The sequence below is a fragment of the Euprymna scolopes genome, chromosome 30, assembly GCF_053919585.1.
Source record: "Euprymna scolopes isolate OS-2025 chromosome 30, ASM5391958v1, whole genome shotgun sequence".
In the NCBI taxonomy this organism is placed as follows: Eukaryota; Metazoa; Mollusca; class Cephalopoda; order Sepiida; family Sepiolidae; genus Euprymna; species Euprymna scolopes.
Genome location: NC_136511.1, coordinates 82,781,418 through 82,806,879, shown reverse-complemented (window position 1 = coordinate 82,806,879; position 25,462 = coordinate 82,781,418). Strand labels below are relative to the sequence as shown.

Here is a 25,462-nt window from a genome sequence, read left to right as displayed (position 1 = left end):
TCAGCCTCGCACTAGCCGTTAAAACGGTAAACCATCATATTGTATTCCGAAAGGAGAGGAGAGCATTTCTCGTTCCAAATACCGTTCGAACCTTAGTTGCAAAATAGCAACGTGAAATGGCTGTAGAAATGTTATGTGAAAACTCCTAATTTTTGACATCAATCAGTGCGAGACTGACTATGTGGGCCATACCTTTCAGCATAATATTTCAGAATATCCAAACATACCCCCCTTCGATACGTAGGCACAAAAAAAAATGGAAAACATCTAGGCGTGTATAGGCTCATAAGTCGGCCATCGGTAAACATTTATTGCAGTGTCAGATTATATACAGGTAAAACTTTCTCTATCTTATACAAAACACGCTCGAAAATCCATTTAAAAATTCTATTAATTTGCGTTAGCCGTCTCTGTGTAAACAGAAGGAATGTGGCCATAATTTTAATGTGGCCATAATTTTAATGTAGCCATAATTTTAATGTGGCCATAATTTTAATGTGGCTATAATTTTAATATGGCCATAATTTTAATGTGGCCATAATTTTAATGTAGCTATAATTTTAATGTAGCCATAATTTTAATGTGGCCATAATTTTAATGTAGCCATACTTTTAATGTGGCCATAATTTTAATGTGGCCATAATTTTAATGTAGCCATAATTTTAATGTAGCCAAAATTTTAATGTGGCCATAATTGTAATGTAGCCATAATTTTAATGTGGCCATAATTTTAATGTGGCCATAATTTTAATGTAGCCATAATTTTAATGTGGCCATAATTTTAATCTGGCTATAATTTTAATCTGGCTATAATTTCAAGGTAGCCATAATTTTAATGTGGTCATAATTTTAATGTGGCTATAATTTTAATGTAGCCATAATTTTAATGTGGCCAAAATTTTAATGTGGCTATAATTTTAATGTAGCCATAATTTTAATGTGGCCATAATTTTAATGTGGCTATGATTTTAATGTTGCCATAATTTTAATGTGACCATAATTTTAATGTGGTCATAATTTTAATGCGGCCATAATTTTAATGTAGCCATAATTTTAATGTGGTCATAATTTTAATGTTGCCATAATTTTAATGTAGCCATAATTATAATGTGGCCATAATTTTAATGTGGTCATAATTTTAATGTAGCCATAATTTTAATGTGGCAATAATTTTAATGTGGCTATGATTTTAATGTAGCCATAATTTTAATGTGGCCATAATTTTAATGTGGTCATAATTTTAATGTGGCCATATTTTTAATGTAGCCATAATTTTAATGTGGCCATAATTTTAATGTGGCCATAATTTTAATGTGGTCATAATTTTAATGTGGTAATAATTTTAATGCGGCCATAATTTTAATGTAGCCATAATTTTAATGTGGTAATAATTTTAATGTGGCCATAATTTTAATGTGGCTATAATTTTAATGTGGCCATAATTTTAATCTGGTCATAATTTTAATGTGGCCATAATTTTAATGTGGCTATAATTTTAATATGGCCATAATTTTAATGTGGTCATAATTTTAATGTGCCCATGATTTTAATGTGGCCATCATTTTAATGTAGCCATACTTTTAATGTGGCCATAATTTTAATGTAGCCATAATTTTAATGTGGCCATAATTTGGAACTTATGGATGTTCGATGAGATTGTTTCCTTTTCTCCTTTATACTAATTTTTTCTACCCTCGCTAGTAATTTATCGTATTTTGACCACGTTTTTCAACGGATTGCTCCCTCCCCGTTGGTTACGTTCATTTTGAAAAGTGTCGGCCAAAAGACGTCTTAATAGAGTTTTTTTTTCTACCCCAGCGTTTATTTACCTTCCTTTTGTCTAATTTGCGTTTTTGACACACTTAATTAGAGTTAAGAAGAAAAAATATTTTAGAACTGTATTTAATTTCTGTTCGTTATCACACTTTTTTTTCTTTAATAATATACGTTGAAACTATAAAAATACTTCAGCAATTAATAATAATGGCACTACGTTCAGCATCATTCTTATATATATATATATATATATATATATATATATATATATATATATATATATATATATATATATATATATATATATATATATATATTAGTGTTGGTACGATTAAAAGCCAAAGATAAAAGCAACAATTTTTATTTAGAAACACCTAAACTAAACAAATAATATATTTGAAGATATAAAAAACTTTTGCTAAAATGATTGAACATAAAAGGATTGATATGCTGTAAAACAAAACATCCAAACCAAACGCTATGAATAAATATTTGAAAATATAAAGAACTTGAAGCATAATTTATTTTTCAAAATGGCCGAATTCGGTATTAAATAACATGAAAAGGGTTGATATGCCGTAAAACAAAACAACCAAACATTTTAACTGGTGATTTCGATGCGACTTTATAATTTTAGGTTTCAAATATGGCAACTAAATGTATGTTTGATATAACATATTATATTTTTTTCAGGTGGCCAGCAGGATAGTATTGATAACAGCTGCTGTAATCTTGTTTATTCTGTCCGTTTTGGGCAAGGTAGCGGCCTTTATGGCCACCATTCCTGACCCGATCATCGGTGGTATCTTCATTGTAACTGTTGTCATCATGACATCCGTTGGTCTGTCAACCCTTCATGGCGTCACTCTCAATTCGCGTAACACACTTATCCTAGGTGTGGCCCTTGGTCTCGGTATTTTGTCGCCAACTTGGATAGAAGATAATCCGAATAGTATTAAGACGGGTAAGTGTGTAGAAGTCACAGAGAACTATTTTCTCTGGTGAATCAATGCTCCCCTCCCTCTGAGTTATTCGGCCACAGGCTGACCTATCAGCTAACAGGGCGCATTGATTCATCTGCTCCCTAAAAAGTCTTGAGGGAACGTCAGTCAGTCAGAACCGGACCTTGAACTATCCTCTCTCGTCCTCTGTCCACCAGACATCTCTCTTTAGCATTGACAGCCTCCACTAGAGACAACTACTATTAGCTGGGGACGACACAGTACTAACTGACCGACAACCTCAAAAGAACTTTTTTTTCCTTCTCCCTTTTCTGCAGTTCCTGCTACAAATCAAATATTCTTCGTTGTTATTGTTAAAAAAAAGTGTGTTATTTCTTTTGTGTCTTGTTCTTTTAATATATTTTATTAGGAAGGTAAAAATGGTGATCCCGACGTGATACAAACCTTCTGAGAACATAAAAGAACGCACTGAACAAACTTTCTTTGAAACATTTGAAAAAGAAAACAACGAAGAACTCAGATGGGGGCATTGATTCACCAGAGAAAATAGTTCTACAAGTGGTTTCCTTCTTCGTTTAAACAAACAAAAGGAATATTTTTTTAATGTTGGGTAAAATGTATATATTAACGCCACAATTAGGAAGTGCAAAATGAATGGCCGATTCCCAAAATGTATCAGCATTTTTACCCCTCCCTTCACTTAAAAATTCACCAAAATTCAGGAAATCAACCATTTTTTTTTTTTTTTCAGTATTTATTAAGAAATAATCACGGAACATAATGACCACATTATTATTTTTTAAATCTAGAAATCTATTATTTTGTGTAAACAAAAAACTCCTTTACTAAAGTTGTAATTTTAAATACTAAAAAAACGCATGAATTTATTTTTGCTTTTTTATGAAAATAAAGTATCGTAGGTTGTAACAATTAAAAATATTAAATTTTATCAGGAACATTACGAAAAAAAAGCTACTTCCGTATTGACATCGTTATAACTCGAAGAAAAATTAATTTTCCCAAACAAACGATATTATCAATCATAGAATTGAGCATTGTTTATTCAATATTTAAAAAATAAATAAATAAATAATTGCAAAAAATATTTCATGTTAGTAATAAAGTAACATTTTTAGCGTATTTATGCTAAAAAAATTATATAGCCTTTTTATGCTAAAATTATGTTATGTTAAATATGTCATATAGCCTTTTTTTCTCTTTTTTTTTTCATCGGTTAAAAATAGCATATTTAGGTGCAAGTCCAAAATTGAACTTCTGTCACAATTAAAAGTAAAGAATATACAGAAAAGTCTGTATGAAATATGTACCAGTCACGGAAAAAAATATGACATATTCCAAACATCACGTAATTTGATTAAGTAGAGGTTTTTTTATTATTATTATTATGCAAGAAAATCAAATTTCACTTGTTGCCAATAATAAATTTAAAAAATTAGCGAACATAGCAAAATGAAAGCGAAGCTTGATAAGGGCAGACAACTGACAAAAAAAACTTAATTTTTTTATTGCCATGAGTGCAATTCTAGCAGTGTCAGAAACCGATCTTAAGAATGCGTGAAAAAAAATTGAATAATTCGACCTTCTACTTTACAAGCTTATAACTACTTTAACAATGTAATTCAAACCTGAATTTTTATTTCAATTAAAGGAGCAAAGATCAAATTTTAAAAAAAATAACAGGTTTAATAGCAAAGTATTCAATATTTGTTTTTTTAAGTCGTTTTTTTTTAAGATTTGAAGAAAATCAACGAAATTTTACTTACTTCGGTTATAAAAAATCGATATAAATTCGAAAAAATCAATTACCTATAAAAAATATTATTGAATGTTTAGTTCCATTCTTAATTGTTTAGAATTTATCAATATTAATATTTTAAATTCCATTTATTTTTTAAATAAAAGAATTTTTTAAACGACTGTTTGAAAAAATCGCGATTACGCAAGCATTTTTACGTCTTTATCGACAAACCGGAAGTAGCCGTTCGTCCTTGTTTAGAACTACGGATGGACAGAAGGCAGTAAAAATCACACGTTCGCGTTAGCCGTGTAGCATTGTTTCTGAATAAATATGTGTTCCGTTAGTTTAAAAATAGTCAAATTTTACTAATAAGTTTTTGCCTTTAAAAAAAACACTCGAGGAATTTTTTTTCTTCTCTCAAAGAAATATATTAATTTTTTATTTATTATATTTTCATTCTTCTTTATCGGATGAAATTTTTTTGTAAACATCTAAAAAAAAGAAAACATTCAATGAAATAGAAAAGAATGTCCTAAGCGTCCAATATTGACTGGAAAATTCTAAACAATAAAATAAGCTTCCACTTACAAAAAAAAATTAACGTGGTTTTAGAAAAAAAAAAAGGGATTTACACTTTGGACTTTACGGGTAAATTTGCAAAAAACACTTCTTTTTTTTTTAAATTTGAATATTTTATACATTGATCTTTTATCTTCAATTTGTGATATATAAAATTTTGGTACGTAAATTAATTATTTAAATTTTAATAGACATTTCAAAATGGGGGTAAATTTAACAAAAAAACGTTTGTCTAAAATATTAAATTTGGTTTATTCGAAGGAGCATAAAATTTCACATTGACCCTGAAAATATCGTAAAAATTGAACCAATAGAAAAATTTTGATAGATTTTTAAATTTAAAAAATTGAAAATAATAACTCGTAAAATTCAATTGATTTCATTACGTAAAAAAATGGCTGTCCGAACGCACGCAGACACTTTGCAAACATCGTTTTTAAAAAATAAAAAATAATATTTCTATTATTTTTTAAACAAATTTAATAGTTTATTTTGGAAGTATATTCCATAAAGAAAATAAACAACCTACTTTTAAAAGATAAATTACGAGTTTTTTATATTTTATTCGCAGTTTTGTGTTAGGAGTGCCAAAAATCCCCCCCAAATTCTGATACACCAAGTGCAATTCTGAACTTGCACCCAAATTTCTTTTACCTTTCATAAGAAACATTACAATGCAAAGCAACAACGAATGGGGTAGGTTAGTACTGATTTTTTTTTTCTTTTGTAGTTGTCATAAGATCAAACAAGTGATTCATAAAGCGACATATAAATAACATTAAATAATTATAAAAATAATACATTAATGAAAATAACAAATTAGGTTTTGTTATTTGTGTCTGTTTTAAGCGTGCTGACCATTGCTAGGCTATTTTAATGTTGACAGGAAGCAACGGTAGTTCAGTGATTACTTGTGTTGAGACGATTAATCGAAATCGGATTTGGGACTAAAAAAAAAATATTTTCCGATTCTACAAAGGATTTTCTTAGTTTATTTAAAAAAAAAAAATCCGATACTGGCACCGATGAAAAAATGATATACATTTATTGATCTTAAACTACCAGTAAAACTAAAATCTATATGTAACGCCCACAAGTTTATTTTTACATTTGCGAAAATATTTCCTCATATTACATGAGTTTCTAAGATAATTCGAAAATTTTAAAGAATAATAATAATAAAAAAATTATAGCTAAATATTTAGAGATTAAAAAAGAATCGGAATCAGAATCGGTGCTTGTTTTGGATCGGCAATTTAGAACGTAATCGGTTATTGTATTGGGATCGGGAAAAATATTGGAATTACTCCATCATTAGTGGTTACCGGTACAAATTGTGAGAATTTGACGTGCCGTGTTCGTGTCCTGTCAGAACCCTAATACTGATACCATTGGGAAAGGTATTGTAACATTACCTATTCTTTTCCACACACTTATCTGCACACACATACACTAGAAGGTACTCATACCTAATTATTTTTTTTCGCTTGGGAGAGGGCGCTAAGATTGAGAGTATGAAAGTTGAAACTCAAAGAGAGCCTTTCTTTTCTTCTGTTCCTTGCCTTGCTCGAAAGATATTTGCATAACACACGCACAAAATCCACACATTTTCTCAACTGTTAACACACACACGCGCATTCTTTTCGGACTTTCCTGATGATATGTATATCTTTACGGCCACAATTTAACTGGGGGTGGCGAACCATTTTAGTTTCGTTATAAATTAATGTTATTTCAAATATACCACCATTTTTATTTATTTGTTTCATGCATCTATCTGGTACGATAGAACATATAATGGAGGGATGCGTCTATAAACTTCACACTGGTGACCCCGACGATATGATTACATCTGACTTCTCTCCAACTATTTTATAAATGAATGCCGGTATGACCGCTTCATCTAATGATGATTGGGTAGAATTAGGTTATGTAAGAGAGCGGCTCAACAGAATTTGTTCACATTAGACTTGACAATGACGATGTTGCAAACGGCTCTATGGTAATGAGTTCCAAAGGCGGTCAGTTCTAGGAAAAAACTTTGCTCATAAAAGTTCCGTTTAGTTTTAGATAGAAAGAGAAATGGATAGAGATGATGAGGGTGGGGGAAGGGAAACTACTGACAGTGGTTTCAATTAGAGTTTTGGGGTGAATTTTTTACAGGGAATACCATAGATGGAATCTCAGCCGAGCACCTGCTGTGAAAATAACGAAAGACTATCAACATTTCTTCTGTAAGAAAGAGGTTGTAAGAATTTCAACGTCGGTTTTGTACTCTCTCGAGGCAGCAATAGATGCCTTGATTAGCACCTCCCCAGATCCAACATAAAAATTTGTTTTTGAAGAACACAAACAGAAAATTTTCATAAATGACTGGCTATTAAGAATCAAATATCAATCTCCTGTAAAGGTGATAATAAACAGAAACAGAACATGTCCGCAGCTGAAATCTTAACCTAAATAAAACAAAAGGTATAATTAAGCGATCCAGCTAGCGTGTGTGTGTGTGTGTGTGTGTGTGTGTGTGTGTGTGTGTGTGTGTGTGTGTGTGTGTGTGTGTGTGTGTGTGTGTGTGTGTGTGTGTGTGTGTGTGCATTTAATTATCGACAGAAATAAAATTCATGATAATAAAGAAATCACCTTAAAATGAAATACCAAAGAAAATAAAATTAAATATAATACTTTTTGTATTAGTGAGTCACCTCTATCAAGGTGCAAAGGCCACCTGGGGATAAGGATTAATGAGAAGGTTACAGAATTTAACAGTTTAAGACGACGACTCAACACGAATTTCTTAACATTGGACTTGAAAACAGATATGATCTAGTCAGCTGGGAAGCAGCTTTGTGATATTCTGCTCCACAGACGAGTAGTTTTTGAAAAACTCAATTTTGCTCCAGATATATAAAGAAAAAAAGGAAAATTATTTAGAGTTTTAGTGACAATAACGATAAAGTAACTTATACAGAAAAAACCTTTTGGATACCAGTAATTGTTTCGTATTTGCCATGGACACAGCCAATGAAAGCAGTGTGTAACAAAAACTACAGTTGGCTATAGTGTGTAATCTATGAATTTGATAGGAATTTTATAAAATAATTGGCTATTAAGAATTAAATATCAAAATCTGACCGATTTTTCTTTATATATTAGATGTGTAAACTGCATTTTGTTTTTTCTCATGCGTACCTTTTTTCCCCCAGGAAATTTTGAACTTGACCAGATTATAAAGATTATTCTTGGAACAGACATGTTTATCGCAGGCATTATCGCCGCCATATTGGATAACACAATTCCAGGCAAGTAACGCCATTTAATTGATCATTAACCACTTTAGGATTTTTTTTTTATAAGGTATTTAGCAGACTTGATCTGAAGTTAACATAATCTTAAGATGCGTCCATTCAACTTCTTCAGTAAATGATAACAATGTCATCTCAAACTTAAGCGTGACACACCAACAACAATATATTATATCAAAGTTGAATTTGACAGACAAACGAAAATTATGCAAAAGTGAAAAGATTAGGGGGTTGACAACATTCTGGAGCGTTATGACCAAAAGCTATGCTGATTCTATAATAAGCAGAGTTTTTTGTCATGGAGAACAACAATGTTGTTAAATATGCAAATAAATTTAATGTGCGTTTGAAAAAAACAAGGGCCGCTGCAAGAAAGGTGGGCTCTCTCTACCGTGCTAGACAACTACTAACACCCGAAAGTATCCTGTACCTATAAGGCCACCATTCGCCCATGTATGGAGTATTGCTGTCACATTTGGGCTGGTGCATCTGCTACTAGTCTCTCGCTCCTTGACAAGGTTCAAAAGAGAGTCGCAAACCTGATAGGCCCTGAACTGGCCTCTAAGCTTCAGCCTCTGTCCCATCGACGAAATGTTGCATCCCTCTGCCTGTTCTACAAGTACTTTAACGGTGAATGCTCTGACGAACTGCAATCACTTGTGCCCCCACAACGTGAGCACCCTCGACAAACCCGACAGACTGCTAAATCCCACCCCCACACTGTAGAGATCCCTAGATGTAAAAGATCTTTCTACTCCAATAGTTTCTTCCTCCAGAACCGCAAGACTTTGGAATTCCATTCCAGGTCCCTGCTTCCCCAACAGTACTGACGTGCAGAAGTTCAAGTGTAACGTGAACTGACATCTTGCTGCCCAAATCCCTACATAGTACCCCAGTAGTTGTTGCCCCTGATAGTAGCCCCCTACACCAAAGTGGCAATTTGCCTTGTTTGGGATGAAAATGTAATAAAAAAAATATATATATATATATATATATATATATATATATATATATAATATGATTAAATTTAAACATATCACTTAATTTAAGACAGTATAAAATAACAATTAAAACTGTGAAAGATAGTGGACCAAACAAGACAGCAGCAAAATAAAGAAAATAGAGACGATATAGCATAAACAGCATGAAGAAAACGTTTGAAAACAATGAAAGCTAGTTTTATCAAAACGTAAAATGAAGAAGAAAAAAAAAAACAGAACACACAGACCAGATAGAAATATGATGTGCCTCCATTTCAGAATTTTTTTGTATTATCATTTAAAATTATCATAGACTCTTGAAAATTCAGTATGTTATTGCTATTCATCTTATGAGGTGACTGACCAATTTTTATGATTTCAGATTCAAATAAACAGCTATAGCAGGAATTGGAATACACCCTACTAAAGCCTGATTGTCACAGTTGGTGAATTTCAAAAATGTAATCTGGATGTGAGGATACTTTAAAAGAACGATATGCAATAAAATTCTGTTTTAAACTTGGAAAAAATGCCACAGAAACGCATGGAATGCTTCAGACTTCTTTTGGACCATTTTGCATGAATCAAACATCAGTTTTAGAGGGGTATAAGTGATTCAAGGAAGACAAGGAGTATGCGAGGGATGATAAAAGGTGTGTGAGAAGTAGTGAAGTCAGAACACCATAGTTGATTGGTAAAAATTTTTTTTTTTTTTTTATTACATTTTCACCCCAAACAAGGCACATTGCCACTTTGGTGTAGGGGGCTACTATCAGGGGAAACATCTACTGGGGTACTATGTAGGGATTTGGGCAGCGAGATGTTGGTTCACGTTGCACTTGAACTTCTGCATGTCAGTACAGTTGGGGAAGCAGTGACCTGGAATGGAATTCCAAAGTCTAGCAGTTCTGGGGAAGAAACTACTGGAGTAGAAAGATCTTTTACATCTAGGGATCTCTACAGTGTGGGGGTGGGATTTTGCAGCTTGTCGGGTCTCTCGAGGGTGTTTACGTCGTGGGGGCACAAGTGATTGCAGTTCATCAGAGCATTCACCATTATAATACTTGTAGAACAGGCAGAGGGATGCAACGTTTCGACGATGGGACAGAGGCTGAAGCTTAGATGCCAGTTTAGGGCCTATCAGATTTGCGACTCTCTTTTGAACCCTGTCAAGGAGCGAGAGACTAGTAGCCGATGCACCAGCCCAAATATGACAGCAATACTCCATACATGGGCGAATAGTGGCCTTGTAGAGGTACAGGATACTTTCTGGTGTTAGAAGTTTTCTAGCATGGTAGAGAGAGCCAACCTTCCTCGTAGCGGCCCTGGCAATGCTCTCGATGTAATTGTTCCAGCTCATGTTTCCTGTGAACGTTAGGCCAAGGAGCTTGAGAGGCATACTCTCAGATAAAGAGTCGTTGGCCATTGCTATAGGTGGTAGAGAAGGTTTCTTGTAATTATTGAATGAAACCAGTTTTGTCTTGGCGGCATTGAACGTGACCATCCATTTTTGTCCCCATTCCACTACAGATTGGAGGTCATCCTCTAGTGTTTCTGCCATTACTTTAGATATATGTTCATTTGTTTTCCTGTCGTGCCTGCTATAGAGTGTGGTGTCATCCGCATATATACCCATCTCAAAGGCAATTTTGTCGGGGAGGTCATTTATGAATATCAGGAACAGCAGAGGTCCAAGGATAGATCCCTGGGGCACTCCCGCATTTATATCATATTGTTTAGATGTACGACCGTCGAGGACAACCTGGATTTTTCTCTTATCTAAGAAGGATTTAATTATGTTAAGTATTCTACCAGTGATACCGTATGATCTCATCTTCCTGAGGAGACCCTCATGCCATACCCTGTCAAAAGCCTTGGATATATCTAGAGCTACCGCTCTGCCCTCTCCCGCTTTGTCCAGTGAATGGTATATGCGTTCAGAGCTTACAGTGAGGATGTCTGCCGTGGAACGGGCTTGTCTAAATCCATATTGTTGGTCGGTCAGAAGTTTAGCATCTGTAAGGTGCTAGACTAGAGCATGGTTAATTAAGGTCTCAAATATTTTGGCAAAAAGTGGGAGGAGGCTAATAGGGCGATAATTTAATAAAATAAAGAAGTTCATGGATAAAGACCGTCGTGTGTCTATAGAGACAATAAGTGCACAGTTTGATGTCAGTGTGGGAACTGTACATACAATTATTCACGAGGAACTGAAAATGCAGAAGATTTGCACCAAGTTTGTCCCAAGTGTGCTCAGTCCACAACTCCATCCTTGTCACAGACTATTTTACCAAGATGGGCATCAAAACAGTTCCTCACCCGCCCTATAGTTCAGACCTTGCTCCCTGTGACTTTTGTTTATTCTCTAAGCTCAAGGAAAACAATTAGAGGCTTTCATTATGAGACAATTGAGGAGATGAAAGAAGCTGTGATGAGAGTCATTAACATGCTCACAGAAGAGAACTTCCATGAGGCCTTCCAGAATTTGTTAGAATAGTACAACAAGTGCATTGCAGCCGAAGGAGATTACTTCAAAGGGGGCTAGTTTTATGTGTGTTCTATAAATAGAAGTGCCCATACAAAACAGTGTGGAAACTTACTGAAGGCACCTCGTAAAACATTTCTGGATTTGTGGAAAATTACAAGATCACAACGGAAATGCCAAATGGCATCAACCTTGGCTGATAGTAAACAAAATGGAAGAGTGAAGAGAGTACTGGGACCTTGGGGAAGCTTACTCCCACGCAAATCCCAGAGAAGATTATTGATCGTTTCTAGGAAGGAATCAATTGTAAGCAGCTTTCATAATAATGCAAAATCATTTGCTGTGGTTATCGAAAGAGATGAAGAATATTAGAAATTTTGGTGTCATTCAAACTCCCGGGAACACAATCGGTTATTATAAGTGAGCAATTACTGATGATGACCTCTGTGAGAACTCTTAGTGAGTAAATAATAATAATAATAATAATAATAATAATAATAATAATAATAATAACATAAGCTAAAACAGAAATAAAACAGAAGCATAGAAAGAAAATCACACAAGCCCAAGAGAACTGAAACTGTCAGAGATTTCATAAACGGATCTTCTCGGACTAAAGGGAGCACCTCTAGTTCATATTATTTGGATTCTTCAGACTATTGTCCGTAAAGACTTGCGGCAGATAAAATACCTAACAAAATTCAGTTGTAAAAGTTGCACTCCTTTGAGGTAAGATTTAATAATAAAAAAATATAATTTTGTTATTCAATATTCGATTTTCATTTGAATTTTTGAGATGAGGATTGATTTATTTGTATTAGGTTCCGCAAGGACCCATAGCATAATGGATAGAGTACTCGTTAAAATTCAGTTGTAAAGTTATACTCTTCTGGAGATTGAAGGTTCAATCTTCAGTGCAGGCGACACCCAAAATACAATTTCGAATTACTTAGGACTTCTACCTAGTCATGGCTGACGAAATGAGAGCATGCTATTCCTGTGGATTAAATAAAAGGTTTTGTTCAAAATTATGTGAAGATTCCCAAGTTCGACAGAAAGATTCCTATGTTTGACAAGATACATCTGAAGAAGGTCGGAAATTACATGAATTGAAACATTGTGCAACTGACACTCAAAATGAGAAAAATAGTTCGATAGATCCAAATGATATGAATAATCAATCCTCATCTCAAAAATGCAGAAACATAACATCTCTTGTTATTGTCAGAGAACATTTGCTAATAATCACTTGTATGAAAAAAATACTAGTAAATAAATAATAATAGACTTAAACAGATTTATTCAAGAAGACTGTTTTAACTTTCATTTTATTTCAGTCGAACTTCTCAGAAATCAAAGGACCTCTTTTTGTGAGGTTAACACTTGATCTCTATATGACATACAACAGATATTCGAATGTTGCATTAAACTTCTTTACATCTCACTGAGTTAGTGAACAAGTTGATAACATAATTTTCCTCTCCTAATCGACCATTTAATTATTTTATAGTATACCTTTCTGGTGGTCTCTGTGGCTTATTGGATTCCAGGACATTAATTCATCTTGTCTGGTGGAATATCTAGCTTCATGATGTTACTTGAGGTAACATGACCTGGAGAAGGTGCACCGTTTCTCACAAAATCTGGTGTGGGTTAGCGATACCTATGATATCTTATTGGGCAACGAATATTATGTAATTTTAAATATTTAGTCAGGATTTTCTTGTAGAAAAAAATATCCTCATGCCAGGTTGTTCTGATAAAGGCATCAGACACTTGAGGATAATGTCTTGTAGACATTCAAGTTCTCTCCTTATCTTTTTTTTTTTTTCATCGGTTTGTTCAAACTGGGAATAGAGCATCTTACTGAATGCCAAACATTTACCCATTGTCTGATATATTCCAACCGAGAGATCTTTTTATGGTTCTGACCATCTCTTTAAATGCAATTGTTTGAATCTTTTTTTGCATTTAGTTCACCGGGTATATTTCCCAGGTAGTTTTTAAATATTTTTTCATGAGTTCAATTGATCCCATAATTACTGGAATGATAGAAATCTTCCTTAGATTCCAGTTTCCCTTCATATCATGCATAGAACCTTGGTATTTCGTTATCTTTTCCCTTTCAGGTCTGTTTAACCCAACATCATTGGAGGGACACTAACTTCTACTAAGGTTGCTTCTTTCTCCTTTTTACCCCATTTCACTATGTTAGGTTTAATCGCTCCATTTTCTAGGTATGTAGTTGTAAGAATTGGATAATCATAGTGGCTGGTGTGTGACTTATTTCCAACTGTTCTTTCTGGTAAACATGTTCCGAGGACTTGCTGCTGCATTTAATAATCAATTTTTTACAGATCGTCCAGTGGAGATATTTACACACTCTATTGTGTCGGGTCATATAGTAGCTACCCCCTAGCAGAACCTCACAGTTAGATCTCAGGTGGTTCACACTCTTTACTTCCGTGTAGCAGAACCTACACTTAATCATTGCTGAGACCACTCATCTTTTTAAAAGCATTTATCATCAAGCCTTGATCTTGGGCAGCCATTATAATCCTGTTCTGCTCATAGTGGAGCGATCCTCTTTTTAGCCAATTTTTAGAGCTTTCTTTATCTATATAGTCCTAAGTGAATTCATCCAGAAAATACTTGACACGTTGTTGGTTGACCCATTCTTTCAGTTTTTGCAATGGAAGTTTTTGGTGTACTTTTTTGTCGACTTTTGGGAGCTATTTCCATCGCAGACTTGTTTTCTAATTCTGCCACATTTGTAAAACAGTCACGTCTAAAATATTTGACCAGTTTTGTGATGAAGATTGTTATGCTGGCTCTTGTTTCATGATGTTGATAATGTCAGAGTTTATGAATTTTCAAATGAAATCCAAGTAGAATAAATAGTTGTAGTGGTTGTGACTCAACGGGGCACAAGTACATGTCTAGTATGTAACTATCTAACCATGTCATTTTCTCTATTCTTCTTGCACAGATTTTGTTAAAAATCTACTTTGGTGATTCTTCAACATTTTTAACTAAACATTTTCTATGATTAAGTTTCTTGTGATATAAATTTTTAGTTTACAATTATTAAATATCCTAATTGTAATGTTGATCATATTACGCAATTCGTAACAAATTGTTCACTAGTTTTGGTTTAAAAATATAATAAACAACCTCTACATGAAATTTTATCATTTTTTGTATTGTTTTATTTGTTAACGGCTATTTTCAACTTATACAGGAAAAGAAATAAAATTTGCGTTGTAAGGTAGACAACTCACTATATTCTTCAGTTTAATTATAAGTTATTTCCCTTGCTTATTTTGACTATTCAATCATAATTGAAAAATGTTTCCATGTTGTCCTATTGGGGTTACATCATTTTTTTTACTCATAAGAAAAATTTATCAGCAGATATGTCACAGTTTATGAATTTTTGAATAGAAACATGAAGTGGTTATGGTTGTGACCCAATAGGTCACAGATACATATAGTGTTATATCAAATTTAAGCATAATACACCAACAAAGATTCTATTTTAAACTTCAGACTAATGAAAATTATATTTCAAAGCTCAGTGTGAAAGACCACCAAAAATTATATTTCAAACTTCAGAGTGACAGACAAATGAAAATTGTATTTCAAACGTAAGTATGACGGATAAACAAAAATTATATTTAAAACGTAAGTGTAACAGACCAATGAAAATGCTATTTCAAAGTTCAACATGGCAGACCAATGAAAATTATAGTCCAAACTTTAGTGTGAAAGCCTACCAAAAATTACATTTCAAACTTAAGCGTAACAGATTGATGAAAATTATATTCATTATATTAAGCATGAAAGATTGACCACAGAGCCCCTTATAGAGATGCTAGACGCATCTAAAATTAGATGTGTCCATTCATTCTGTCCTTTGAGTGATGAAAAATGCTTATTTTTAATTAAAGTGTGATGGACCTACAGACTAAGCTCCTCATCGCAACGCAAGGACGCACCTAATGACACATTCGTTCATCAAATAATCTCCTCAGGATTAATTCTCCATTTTATCAAAGTTAATCTCTTTTTTTCACAGTACACTTAACTATTATCACAGTAATCAGAAACCAAGTATTATGCAGTAAGTAAAAACGGTTTTTATTGGTCTAGCCAGTAAAGTATCATTTGACAGAATGGTAAGAGGCTTTGCTAATGCTCCAGGAGATCATGGTTCAATCTCTGGTTCAGTTATACTAAAGACTTCCAAAATGCGGTGCATTATGAGTTGAAGAACAATAGTCAGTTGTGTAATATTGGGAAAAACGTGATGCTCTCTTTTACACATCTATGTAGTAGCAAATCAAAAGGGGACCTTCACCTTGCCCTTTATTGTGGTCGGCCCACTTTACTTCTATTAGAGCAAGTATAGCATATGGTTAAATCATATATATATATATATATATATATATATATATATATATATATATATATATACTAGCAAAAGTACCCGTCGTTGACTTGGTTCAAAAACAGCCTACAGAAAATGGACTCTGATTTATGAAAGTATGATAGGTTATGAAAAGGAAGGGTTGTAAATTTGGGTTGAATTTGGGGGTATCAAAATCAAAGCAAAATATGATGAAAGTAAAAATAAAATAGATAAACCCCATAATTTATTATACCATACCTGTTCGCACTGAAACACTTATAACAATATTCTGTGGATCTATATTAAAAAACCTTGTTAAACTTTGTGACATATTTTCATTCTATGGAGGTCAGGTGCGAACGAACACCCAATAATTTTATTATACTATATTTCTTCAAACTTAAACATAATTATCAAAGTGTACTTACGCAGATATATATGAAAAGTCTTTATTAAAGTTTGTGCCTATTTCCATTCTATGGAGGCCAGGCGCGAACGCAGACACCACAATTTTATTATACCATCCCTATTTAAGTTAAAAATACTTATCAAAGTATTCTTATGTACATCTATATCAAAAAACACTTGTAAACGTTTCATTTTTAATTTTTTAATTTTTTATTTCCATACTTTGTGGACCAGGCGCGAACGTAGACCCCACAATTTTAATGAACTACTGTTCTGCCAGATCAAACATACCCATTCCTGTGTCTCGATACATCTTCTATCATTATATGTAATCAGTTTTTTAAAATAGTCAACCATATAGGAGCCTATTCGTGACCAGACACACACACATACACAAACAGACATTCAGCTTTATATATATATATATATATATATATATATATATATATATATATATATATATTAAAACTGATTTTATTTTTTAAACATAACCAAATGCTGGTTTTTAATGACTTTTAATTGAATGAACAAACTTGCAGACAAACATTTCATATCACTTAATAATGTAGCCAGTTTACGTAGAAATGTTAAATTTTTATCTGGGGTAAATACATCAAGATGTGTTTTGGAAGCATGTCTTAATTTTTTGTGATTTATTTATATAGTTTGCAAAATATAAGAGTTGGGTCTTTTCTTTTTAATACCAGCCCTGTGATATTTCCTCCCAGTATCTGTTCACTCAATCGTCATGATAGTGCCTCCTCCTTAAGGGGACATAAACAGGGACTGGTTATTATAGTATATGTTCGTTCATCATTATACCACCCTCTTCGGCATTACCTCCTCCTTTGATAGTGTTTAGTGTGACAGCTGTTGTGTTGTCATGTGTGACAACATTAACTCTTCCTTTGGTGAGAGATATGGTTAGCTAGGGTTAGGACAGTGTAGTAACAGAATTTACATTAATGGCAGACATTAAATGGAGAAAAATTTAAGGATTCAAATCCTATATGGTTGGTAAGTTAATGTATTTTAAAACAAATAAGTTACTGAACAGAAAACTCTTAAAAACACTGCTTTCATCATCGTAGGCATTATCATCATCATCATCATCATTGGTTTTACATGTTGGCATACGTTGAATGGCATTTGGAAAAAACTTCCGATTTAACCTACTTCTGACCTGATCTTTATTCATCCCCCTTTCATTATCCTTATTACTTTCTCTCATGTTTTCCTGTGAACTGAACCTGCTACTTTAACTGGTCTACATCTACTCACCCAGAAACTCAAGATGGACATGACATCAAAGTCCTTGTTTTCCATGCGTCAACCCATACTGCCCAGAATTAATCTTTCTCTGAGCTCATCAGATTTGTGTCTTTAATAGTTGCCTTACATCTCCATCATATCATTATCATTTCTCTCCATGCAACGCCTATCTTCAACCCTCACTAGCCAAGTTTCACTTTCATACATCATCACTATGCATATACATACCTGATATACTCTTCTTTTGGTCTACAGTAGTAATGCTCTGCAAGTTAGTTCAGGGAATAGTTCAGGAAAATTTCTGATTCTGGTCTGTATAATGATTACAATTTTTTGTTTCAGGAACAAAGAAGGAAAGGGGAATGGTCGGAGCAGACTATGAAGAGGAAGCTGATAACCAATTGGAAAGCATTGACCAATCCTACAAAGATGTGTACGAATTTCCAATGCTTCAGAACTTCCTAAAGAAGCATCACAAATTATGTAAAATGTGTCCTTTTCTTCCAACTCCGAAAGTCATATGTGATCGTCGCTTGAGTGAAGCCATTGAACGACGTTTAAGTGAACCGAATGAGAAAGGATTATAATGATTATATGTAAAATAGAATCGTTTTTTGTTTTCTTTTCTTGTCTTTGTTTTTTTTTGGGGGGGGAGAGAAAGATATGGGCAAAGCATGGCACTGTTATAATTTTACCAAAGGACGAATTATCTCCCCTTGGATTGGATTTAAAACAAATTTAGGTGTTTGTATAGATTGGTGATCTTTTAAGCCAACACATTTCAGGTGAAACCGTTATTACATACTTATGTGTCATATCAAAAATATATTCTAAAAATTACAATAAATGATCCAGTAAATGTGCTAAATGTATTTTTAACAAAAACCCATCCATAATTACATTTTGTTTGAAAATGGTGGACCCTTAATTTTAGTCAATTTAAGTCAAGGGAGATAAGTCAATTTGTCATACTGAATTAGTTGCACAACTCTTCCACACTAAAACATACAATAAAACTCGATAATTCGGTAAATTCTATTTTTACTTGTAATTTTTACAGGATCATTTTTCATAAGTTTTGGAATTTATACAAATTTCAACAACACAAATTTAATACTGTTTTAACCTGATATATGTTGGTTTAAAAAATCACCAATTTACATCAGCATCCAAATTTAAAATTTGGCCAAAACTTCAGTCTGTTCAAAATATCAATATCATCATCGTCATTGTTGGTGAAAGCAATTGTCATCTTCCTTGTCCCTATTTAATGCCTCCCTGCATGGACAGAGTGTGACAAAAGATCTGTTTAATGTAAAGAATATCAAGCACCTTCAAAAGAGGCATGGGATAAAAATTTAAAAATTCCTCTAGTCGAGAAGAATTACTCTTTCTATGGACTAACAAAAACAGATATTACACTTTGATCTCAGCCTGAAGATCAGGTAATACTGGATTAAAATCATCTTCATCAACACTATCATTGTTTGTTTTTATTTGTTTTGTTTTGTTTTTTTGATTGTTTGTTTGTTTTTTGCAGGGGAATGCTGCTGACTCACTACAAATTTTCACATTAGTCATTATCAATTATTCCTCGCAGACAATGGTAAGCGATGTTCCCTGGAGTTTGAGTGACAGTACATCTTCCTAGATTTACAGTACACTCCGTCTCTTTCAATAACATTGCAAATTACTTTGCAACATCACAATAGTCGTTTTTTATTGATTTCTCACAAGCAACGACTATTGGTCTTCCCTAGAATTATGAGTGGCAATAAAATTCCCCAAAGTTCCAGTGCTATTTGCACCCTTCCAGTGGAGGCCTGGTTGGTGTTCTTCCTCCTTGGTCTTTCTATCATCCTTGGCCTTTTATAACAACTTTGTGCAGTATTAACTGAGGTCAGTGCAATCTAATGGGTTTTTTCTATGTCTTTCCATCTTCTGTGACACTTCACGACCATTTGGAATATGTCAGATGAAAGAAGAGTAGAAAATGAACCTTCATAATTTCGCTTCCCTTATTTTGTCCTTTAGTCCTCACATTCCATGAGCGATTCTTCTGACAAAGGGGGAAAGAATTGTAGTTTTCTGGCTCGAAATTCATCCAACACTGCTTGTTTTGACCTTGAAGTAGTATTTTTTTTATAGCTCCTTACATCAAATGGATTCATGCCTTGTCTGGAACAATTTCCATTAAAAAGAAATTTTCCTCTGAAAAATTCCAAAACATAAGCATGCATGCAATGGCTGATGCCATTTTAACAGCATCGGCAACCACGGCATTCTAAATTGTAGAGCCATGGTAATCTTGGGAAGACAAGTAAAGACGGTAGCTTCCCACAGCTTTCCGTCTTGATTCAGGGATGTGTCAACCCTTGTGAGTTAAACGCTCCCCCCAGATACCAACTTGGAAATTTCTACGACTCAGCATAGTACATACAGCGCCTAGTCTTCCCAAATGGTCACTCATCTGGTACTAGCCAGGCTCATCATTGCTTAACTTTGGTGATCTGACGAGAACCGATGTGTCAATGTAATTGTGTCAAAACATATAGCCAGTTTGGTTTTTGTCATTGATAGCTTTCTTCCTACAAAAACAATATTTCATTTTAGTGTGTCAGTTTTTATTGTGGATTGTTACATGTCAAGAAGAATAAAATGTAATTCGACTTATTTTCTCCCAAAAAATACTTTGTCTGGGTCAGAATTATTTTTAAATGGCCTCCATCTTAAAAAAAGAATATAACTCTGTGTTTATCTGTCACATATTAGGGATTCTGTGTTGATGGTGATTAAGTTAACCTGTATAAAGTTTGATATAGGCACATTTAGTGAATGTCATAATGAGCCAAATCTGCAAAACAGTATAATTCTCAGGGTTTAATTTTTAAAGATGGCTGACATGTAGAATCAAAAATACAGAAGACATAGAAAAAACAGAGGTATAAGTCAAGATGACAAATGACATCATGTTTTTAGAGCTGAGAGAAAACAAAGGTTTTTAAATCAGTCTGTGGAAGTCATACAACAGGCTACCAATAATGCGAGTGTGTGGGAGCAAGTATGAGACACACCACTGAAAATGCTGTAAGAAACTTTGATAATCGCTAAATGTGAAATGATGTCTCTGTCCACATCTCACTCACTTCAGTTAATTTAAGTTAGCTAAGAGAACCTTAGTCTCTTTTTGTCTTGTGTGAGCCAATTCCCTCCAGAAACTTTAAGAAACTCTTGAACATTTCCTTGTGTCTTCCTGCCTAAAAAGAAGCTTAATTTGCGCATAGAAATTACTAGACAAAACTGTGATAATGAAGACAAGGATGATTTTTTTTAATACGTATAAAGAATATTTTATTATTGAACATATCCACGCAGAGTTGCTTTCCTTTGAAGCAAAAAAAAAAATGTTTTTACAAAAGGAAAGTAAAGCAAATTGAAAAAATATATATATACAATATCGGGCAATGATAATAAATTCAACTAAATGGAAAAGTTCATTCCTTTTCGTATTTACGATCCAAGCCCTCAACAGTGTATAAATGATAAACATTTTATCTTTATTGGTTGAATTATTAACAGTGAAACATTAAACTGCATGCATCATTTCCTGTAGTAATAGAATACATCACAGCAGCAAATGTAAGATTGTCTAGTCAAAGTATTAGTTGTGCAATGGTTGTTTGTCTCTCTCTCTTTCTTTGTAGCAACAGTCATTCTTTCATTTTATCTCATAGCAGCAGAAAATGTAATAGATTTCATAGTTTTGAAAACAAAACCCATTATGGTTCTGTGGTTTTAACAATGTTTGGAAGGGAAACATTTCTTTATAGTATTCCGTATTAGACATTAGGCTTCCCGCTGCTTGTCCCCACAGGAGGATAGAAGGCAACTTCCGAAATACATCTGCCTACTTTGCAGACCAAAATCCAAGAGATGGCTTCATCTTTCTTTCTGCCACATCCAATTTATCAACTTCCATACCACATTAATTCAATTTCGTAACGTTATCTTCAAATCGGAAAATTTATTTTTACGTAACTTATTTATCTATCGTTCAATCTTGTTAGAATACCATCTTCCATTGTTATTAGATATAGAAAAAGAGTTGTATTTTATTAAATGAAAAGAATTCTATTTATAAAGAATCTCTTGATCATCCTCATCATATTTCATTCAATGTTTGTTTTACATGCTGACAGGTGTTGAAATTGGCTTCTTTAGATTTATTGCATTTTCACTCCAAACAAGGTACTGTGCCACTTTGATGTAAGGGTTACTATCTGGGAGATAATTTATAGGGGTACTATGTAGGGAGTTGAACAGCAAGATGTCTGTTTACATTACACTTGAACTTCTACATGTCAGTACAATCAGGAAAGCAGGAACCCAGAAGGGAATTCCAAAATCTAGCAGTCCTAGAGTAGAAGGTTTTCTTACATCTAGGGATTTCTACTGTGTAGGGGTGACATTTTGTTGCTTGTCGGGGTTGTTGGGTGTATTTATGTCAAGAGGGTACAAGGGCTTGTAGTTTATCAGAGCACCTACCATTAAACTTATCTCTGACCAGGTTTTCATTCATCCCTCCTTTCTCAAACCCATTTTGATCACTTTCTCCCATGTTTTCCTTGAACTTCATCCATGAACTGAACCTGCTACCTCAACGATTTTACATTGACATTTACCAACCCAAGAACTCTCATTCATTCTTTTAACGTAGCCATAACATCAAAGTCTACCCTTCTGCACGTATCTTTCTCTGATGTTATCAGAACTTTTTACATCAGTTGATTTTTTCTTTTTAGATAATTGTTATTTTATCAACTTGCATGAAAAGAGCTATGTAAAAGATGCTTAAACCCGTTTAAATTATGCAAATACTATCAGTAGTTTAAAAGTTATGAGAATTTTAAGTGCCAAAATTTAGGCTTTTCCGTGAACATTTATCTTTAGAAAAAGTGGGCTAAATTACGGACCTCAACATTTCAAGAAATTTAGTAATTTCGCCACCATTTATTTATTTTTTAAGCTATTCTCATGAAACTTGGCAGTCTTATGTAAAATTGTGTGCTCTTTCTGATTATACAGTCAAATCTAATGTATCTCTTTACCATAAGCCATGAATTATAATTTAAGATGTACAAATTTCAATTTTTTTTTAAACTGGTGCATGGTATCATACAGTGGGTGTCTATTTATGAACAAAGCTATTATAGTGGTATTTAAATATTGCTTTATTGTGAATAGGCATTTTCCTGCCTCCTCACCAAAGTAGAGCTTAATCTTGGGTGTAGCCATTGAATGCCTAAAGAACATTCATGGCCGGTATTTACTACTCTCCTCAAAGAAAAGAAAATTGAGTAGATATGAATTAATCTCAGAAATAAATCAAAGAAAAGTTTTCATATAGATTTTGGATTTCTGTAAAAGATGGAAATTCCATAGTCGACCAGAACTTATGCATTTTGGAACCAGTCCAATTTTCAATTTTGTAAATCCCCTCTATCTGGCCCAAAATATATCCCTATTTTCTGAGATGCAACCATAAGTCGTACTCTACATGAATTCTCGATGTAACTTTCACAGTACCAGGATACCAGGAATCCTGATAAGCAACAACTATATATTCACCAGTTGATGGTAATTTTTGTCATTTCTATTCTGTTGTTTTACTGAAAATTCAATTATGTAAACAAAGAAATAAAACAATTTTTTACCTTGTTTCCACCTTAACATTTAAACTGATTACTTCTATAGGTTTTTCTGGTACACTGAAAATGAAAATCGCATTTAAATTTTCTGTTAATAAGTAGTTTTCCGTATATTAAGTAATGTCATTTCTTATGTTATCACTGGTGGCCATCTTGTTATGTGCACATGCACAAACGCAACCCCGAGAAACTATGCACAAACGCACATACCAAGATGGCCACCAGCAATAACATAAGAAATGACATTGCTTAATATCCGGAAAGCTACTTATTTGCAGAAAATTTAAATGCGATATTCGTTTTCAGCATACCCAAAAACCTTTAAAGATAGTCATTTTAAAGAAAAATGTTAAGGTGGAAACAAGGTAGAAAATTTACAAAATGCATCACAATGAAATTCTTTATCGAACTGCCTAATTATTATTATTATTATTATTATTATTATTTAGATATCCCCAGTTAAAAAAAAAACGGGATTGTTTTACAGATTCGAAAAAATGGTCTTGACAATGAGTTAAAAATAAATTCAAGTTTCACAATATCTTTTTTATTTAATTGTTAGGTGAAAGTACAGAATAGTTAACAAAAAACACCCTTCCTTCCCCATGTTAAGAATGGGTTTTTAAATAATAACGTTATTATTTCAGCATGCTAGCATAAGTGCACAAGTACCTTTTATTTGTTATATATTTGTTTTTTGTTTTTTTTGACCACTAAAAAACACAATTCTACCTTAAGTACAAGTTAAACGCATGTACTTAGTACATTTTGTTGTTTTTTAACACTTTTTGTACATGTGTACTAAAAGCATTGAAAACAACAAAATAGTATTGTTTGGAAATCAAATTTGAAAAACTTGAAAATAATTTCTTTAAATTGACAAACTCAAAATAAAAAATGACTAGTCTAGTAAGACAAAAGCAGAAAAACAGTTTTCTATTTTTAAAAGAATACTTTAGTCAACTCAGTGTATTAGCGCTTAGCGAGCCGTTTGGAATTTGAATTTCTATAAAAGATAACATTTTAAACAAACAATAATTATCAAATATTTACATATTACACATGGAAATGGATGATATATGCCGATTTATCTTATCAATTTTGAAATATTCTTCATCAACTTTGCTCAGTCGTAACTTTGCTTCCTGCGGTTGTAAAAATAAAAATCAAAGCTTATATAATGCTTATATAGCCTCGGCCATATCCAATCAAATTTAACCCCGCGCATGTGTATCCAAATGTAACGTATAAAATGTAAATATTGAAAAAACAGTTTCCCTTTTTGTTGTCATTTTTTACCGTTTTTTTTTTTTTTCATTTTTAACTTTGAAGCATAAAAATATTGAATGTATAAAAGAAAAATAAATTAACATCATTAGAATGCTTATTCTATTCTCTTTCCATCAATATAATTCTTTTAAAAATTGACCAACAAATAAAAAAGATATGACTTGTTGAAGCACATTAGGTATGTAATATTGCTGATGTCATCGAAAATACAGCATACGCTTGTAATGCTAGAACTACACACATTTAATAGACTCTTTCCTTTGCTGGTTAGTAATCACAGAAATTCCTTGAACTTACTCCATCCATGCCTAATACTTGCAACCACTCAAACAGCTGTGCCAGCTTGTGCACTGATAATATCACCATGGTCACTAGTAATGGGAAGATTCCAATATTTTTCCTGATTCCAATACAATTACCGATTCTGTTCTAAATTCCTGATTCCAATACAATTAAAGATTCTGATTCCATATAAATCTCAAAATATTTAACTATAAAATGATTGTTTTGACCTGATTGTTGTAAAAACT

At 33.1% G+C, this 25,462-nt stretch overlaps 1 protein-coding gene across 1 annotated transcript in view; it reads left to right on the top strand.

The window, feature by feature from the left end:
- Nucleotides 1–18,521, top strand: part of LOC145254530 (solute carrier family 23 member 1-like) — a 76,274-nt gene extending 57,753 nt beyond the window's left edge. The window contains exons 8-10 of the mRNA XM_080113055.1: nucleotides 2,470–2,740; nucleotides 8,280–8,375; nucleotides 18,277–18,521. Coding sequence (XP_079969181.1) covers nucleotides 2,470–2,740; nucleotides 8,280–8,375; nucleotides 18,277–18,521 — 612 coding nt within the window. The remainder of the gene's footprint in view (nucleotides 1–2,469; nucleotides 2,741–8,279; nucleotides 8,376–18,276) is intronic.
- Nucleotides 18,522–25,462: the final 6,941 nt, after the last annotated feature.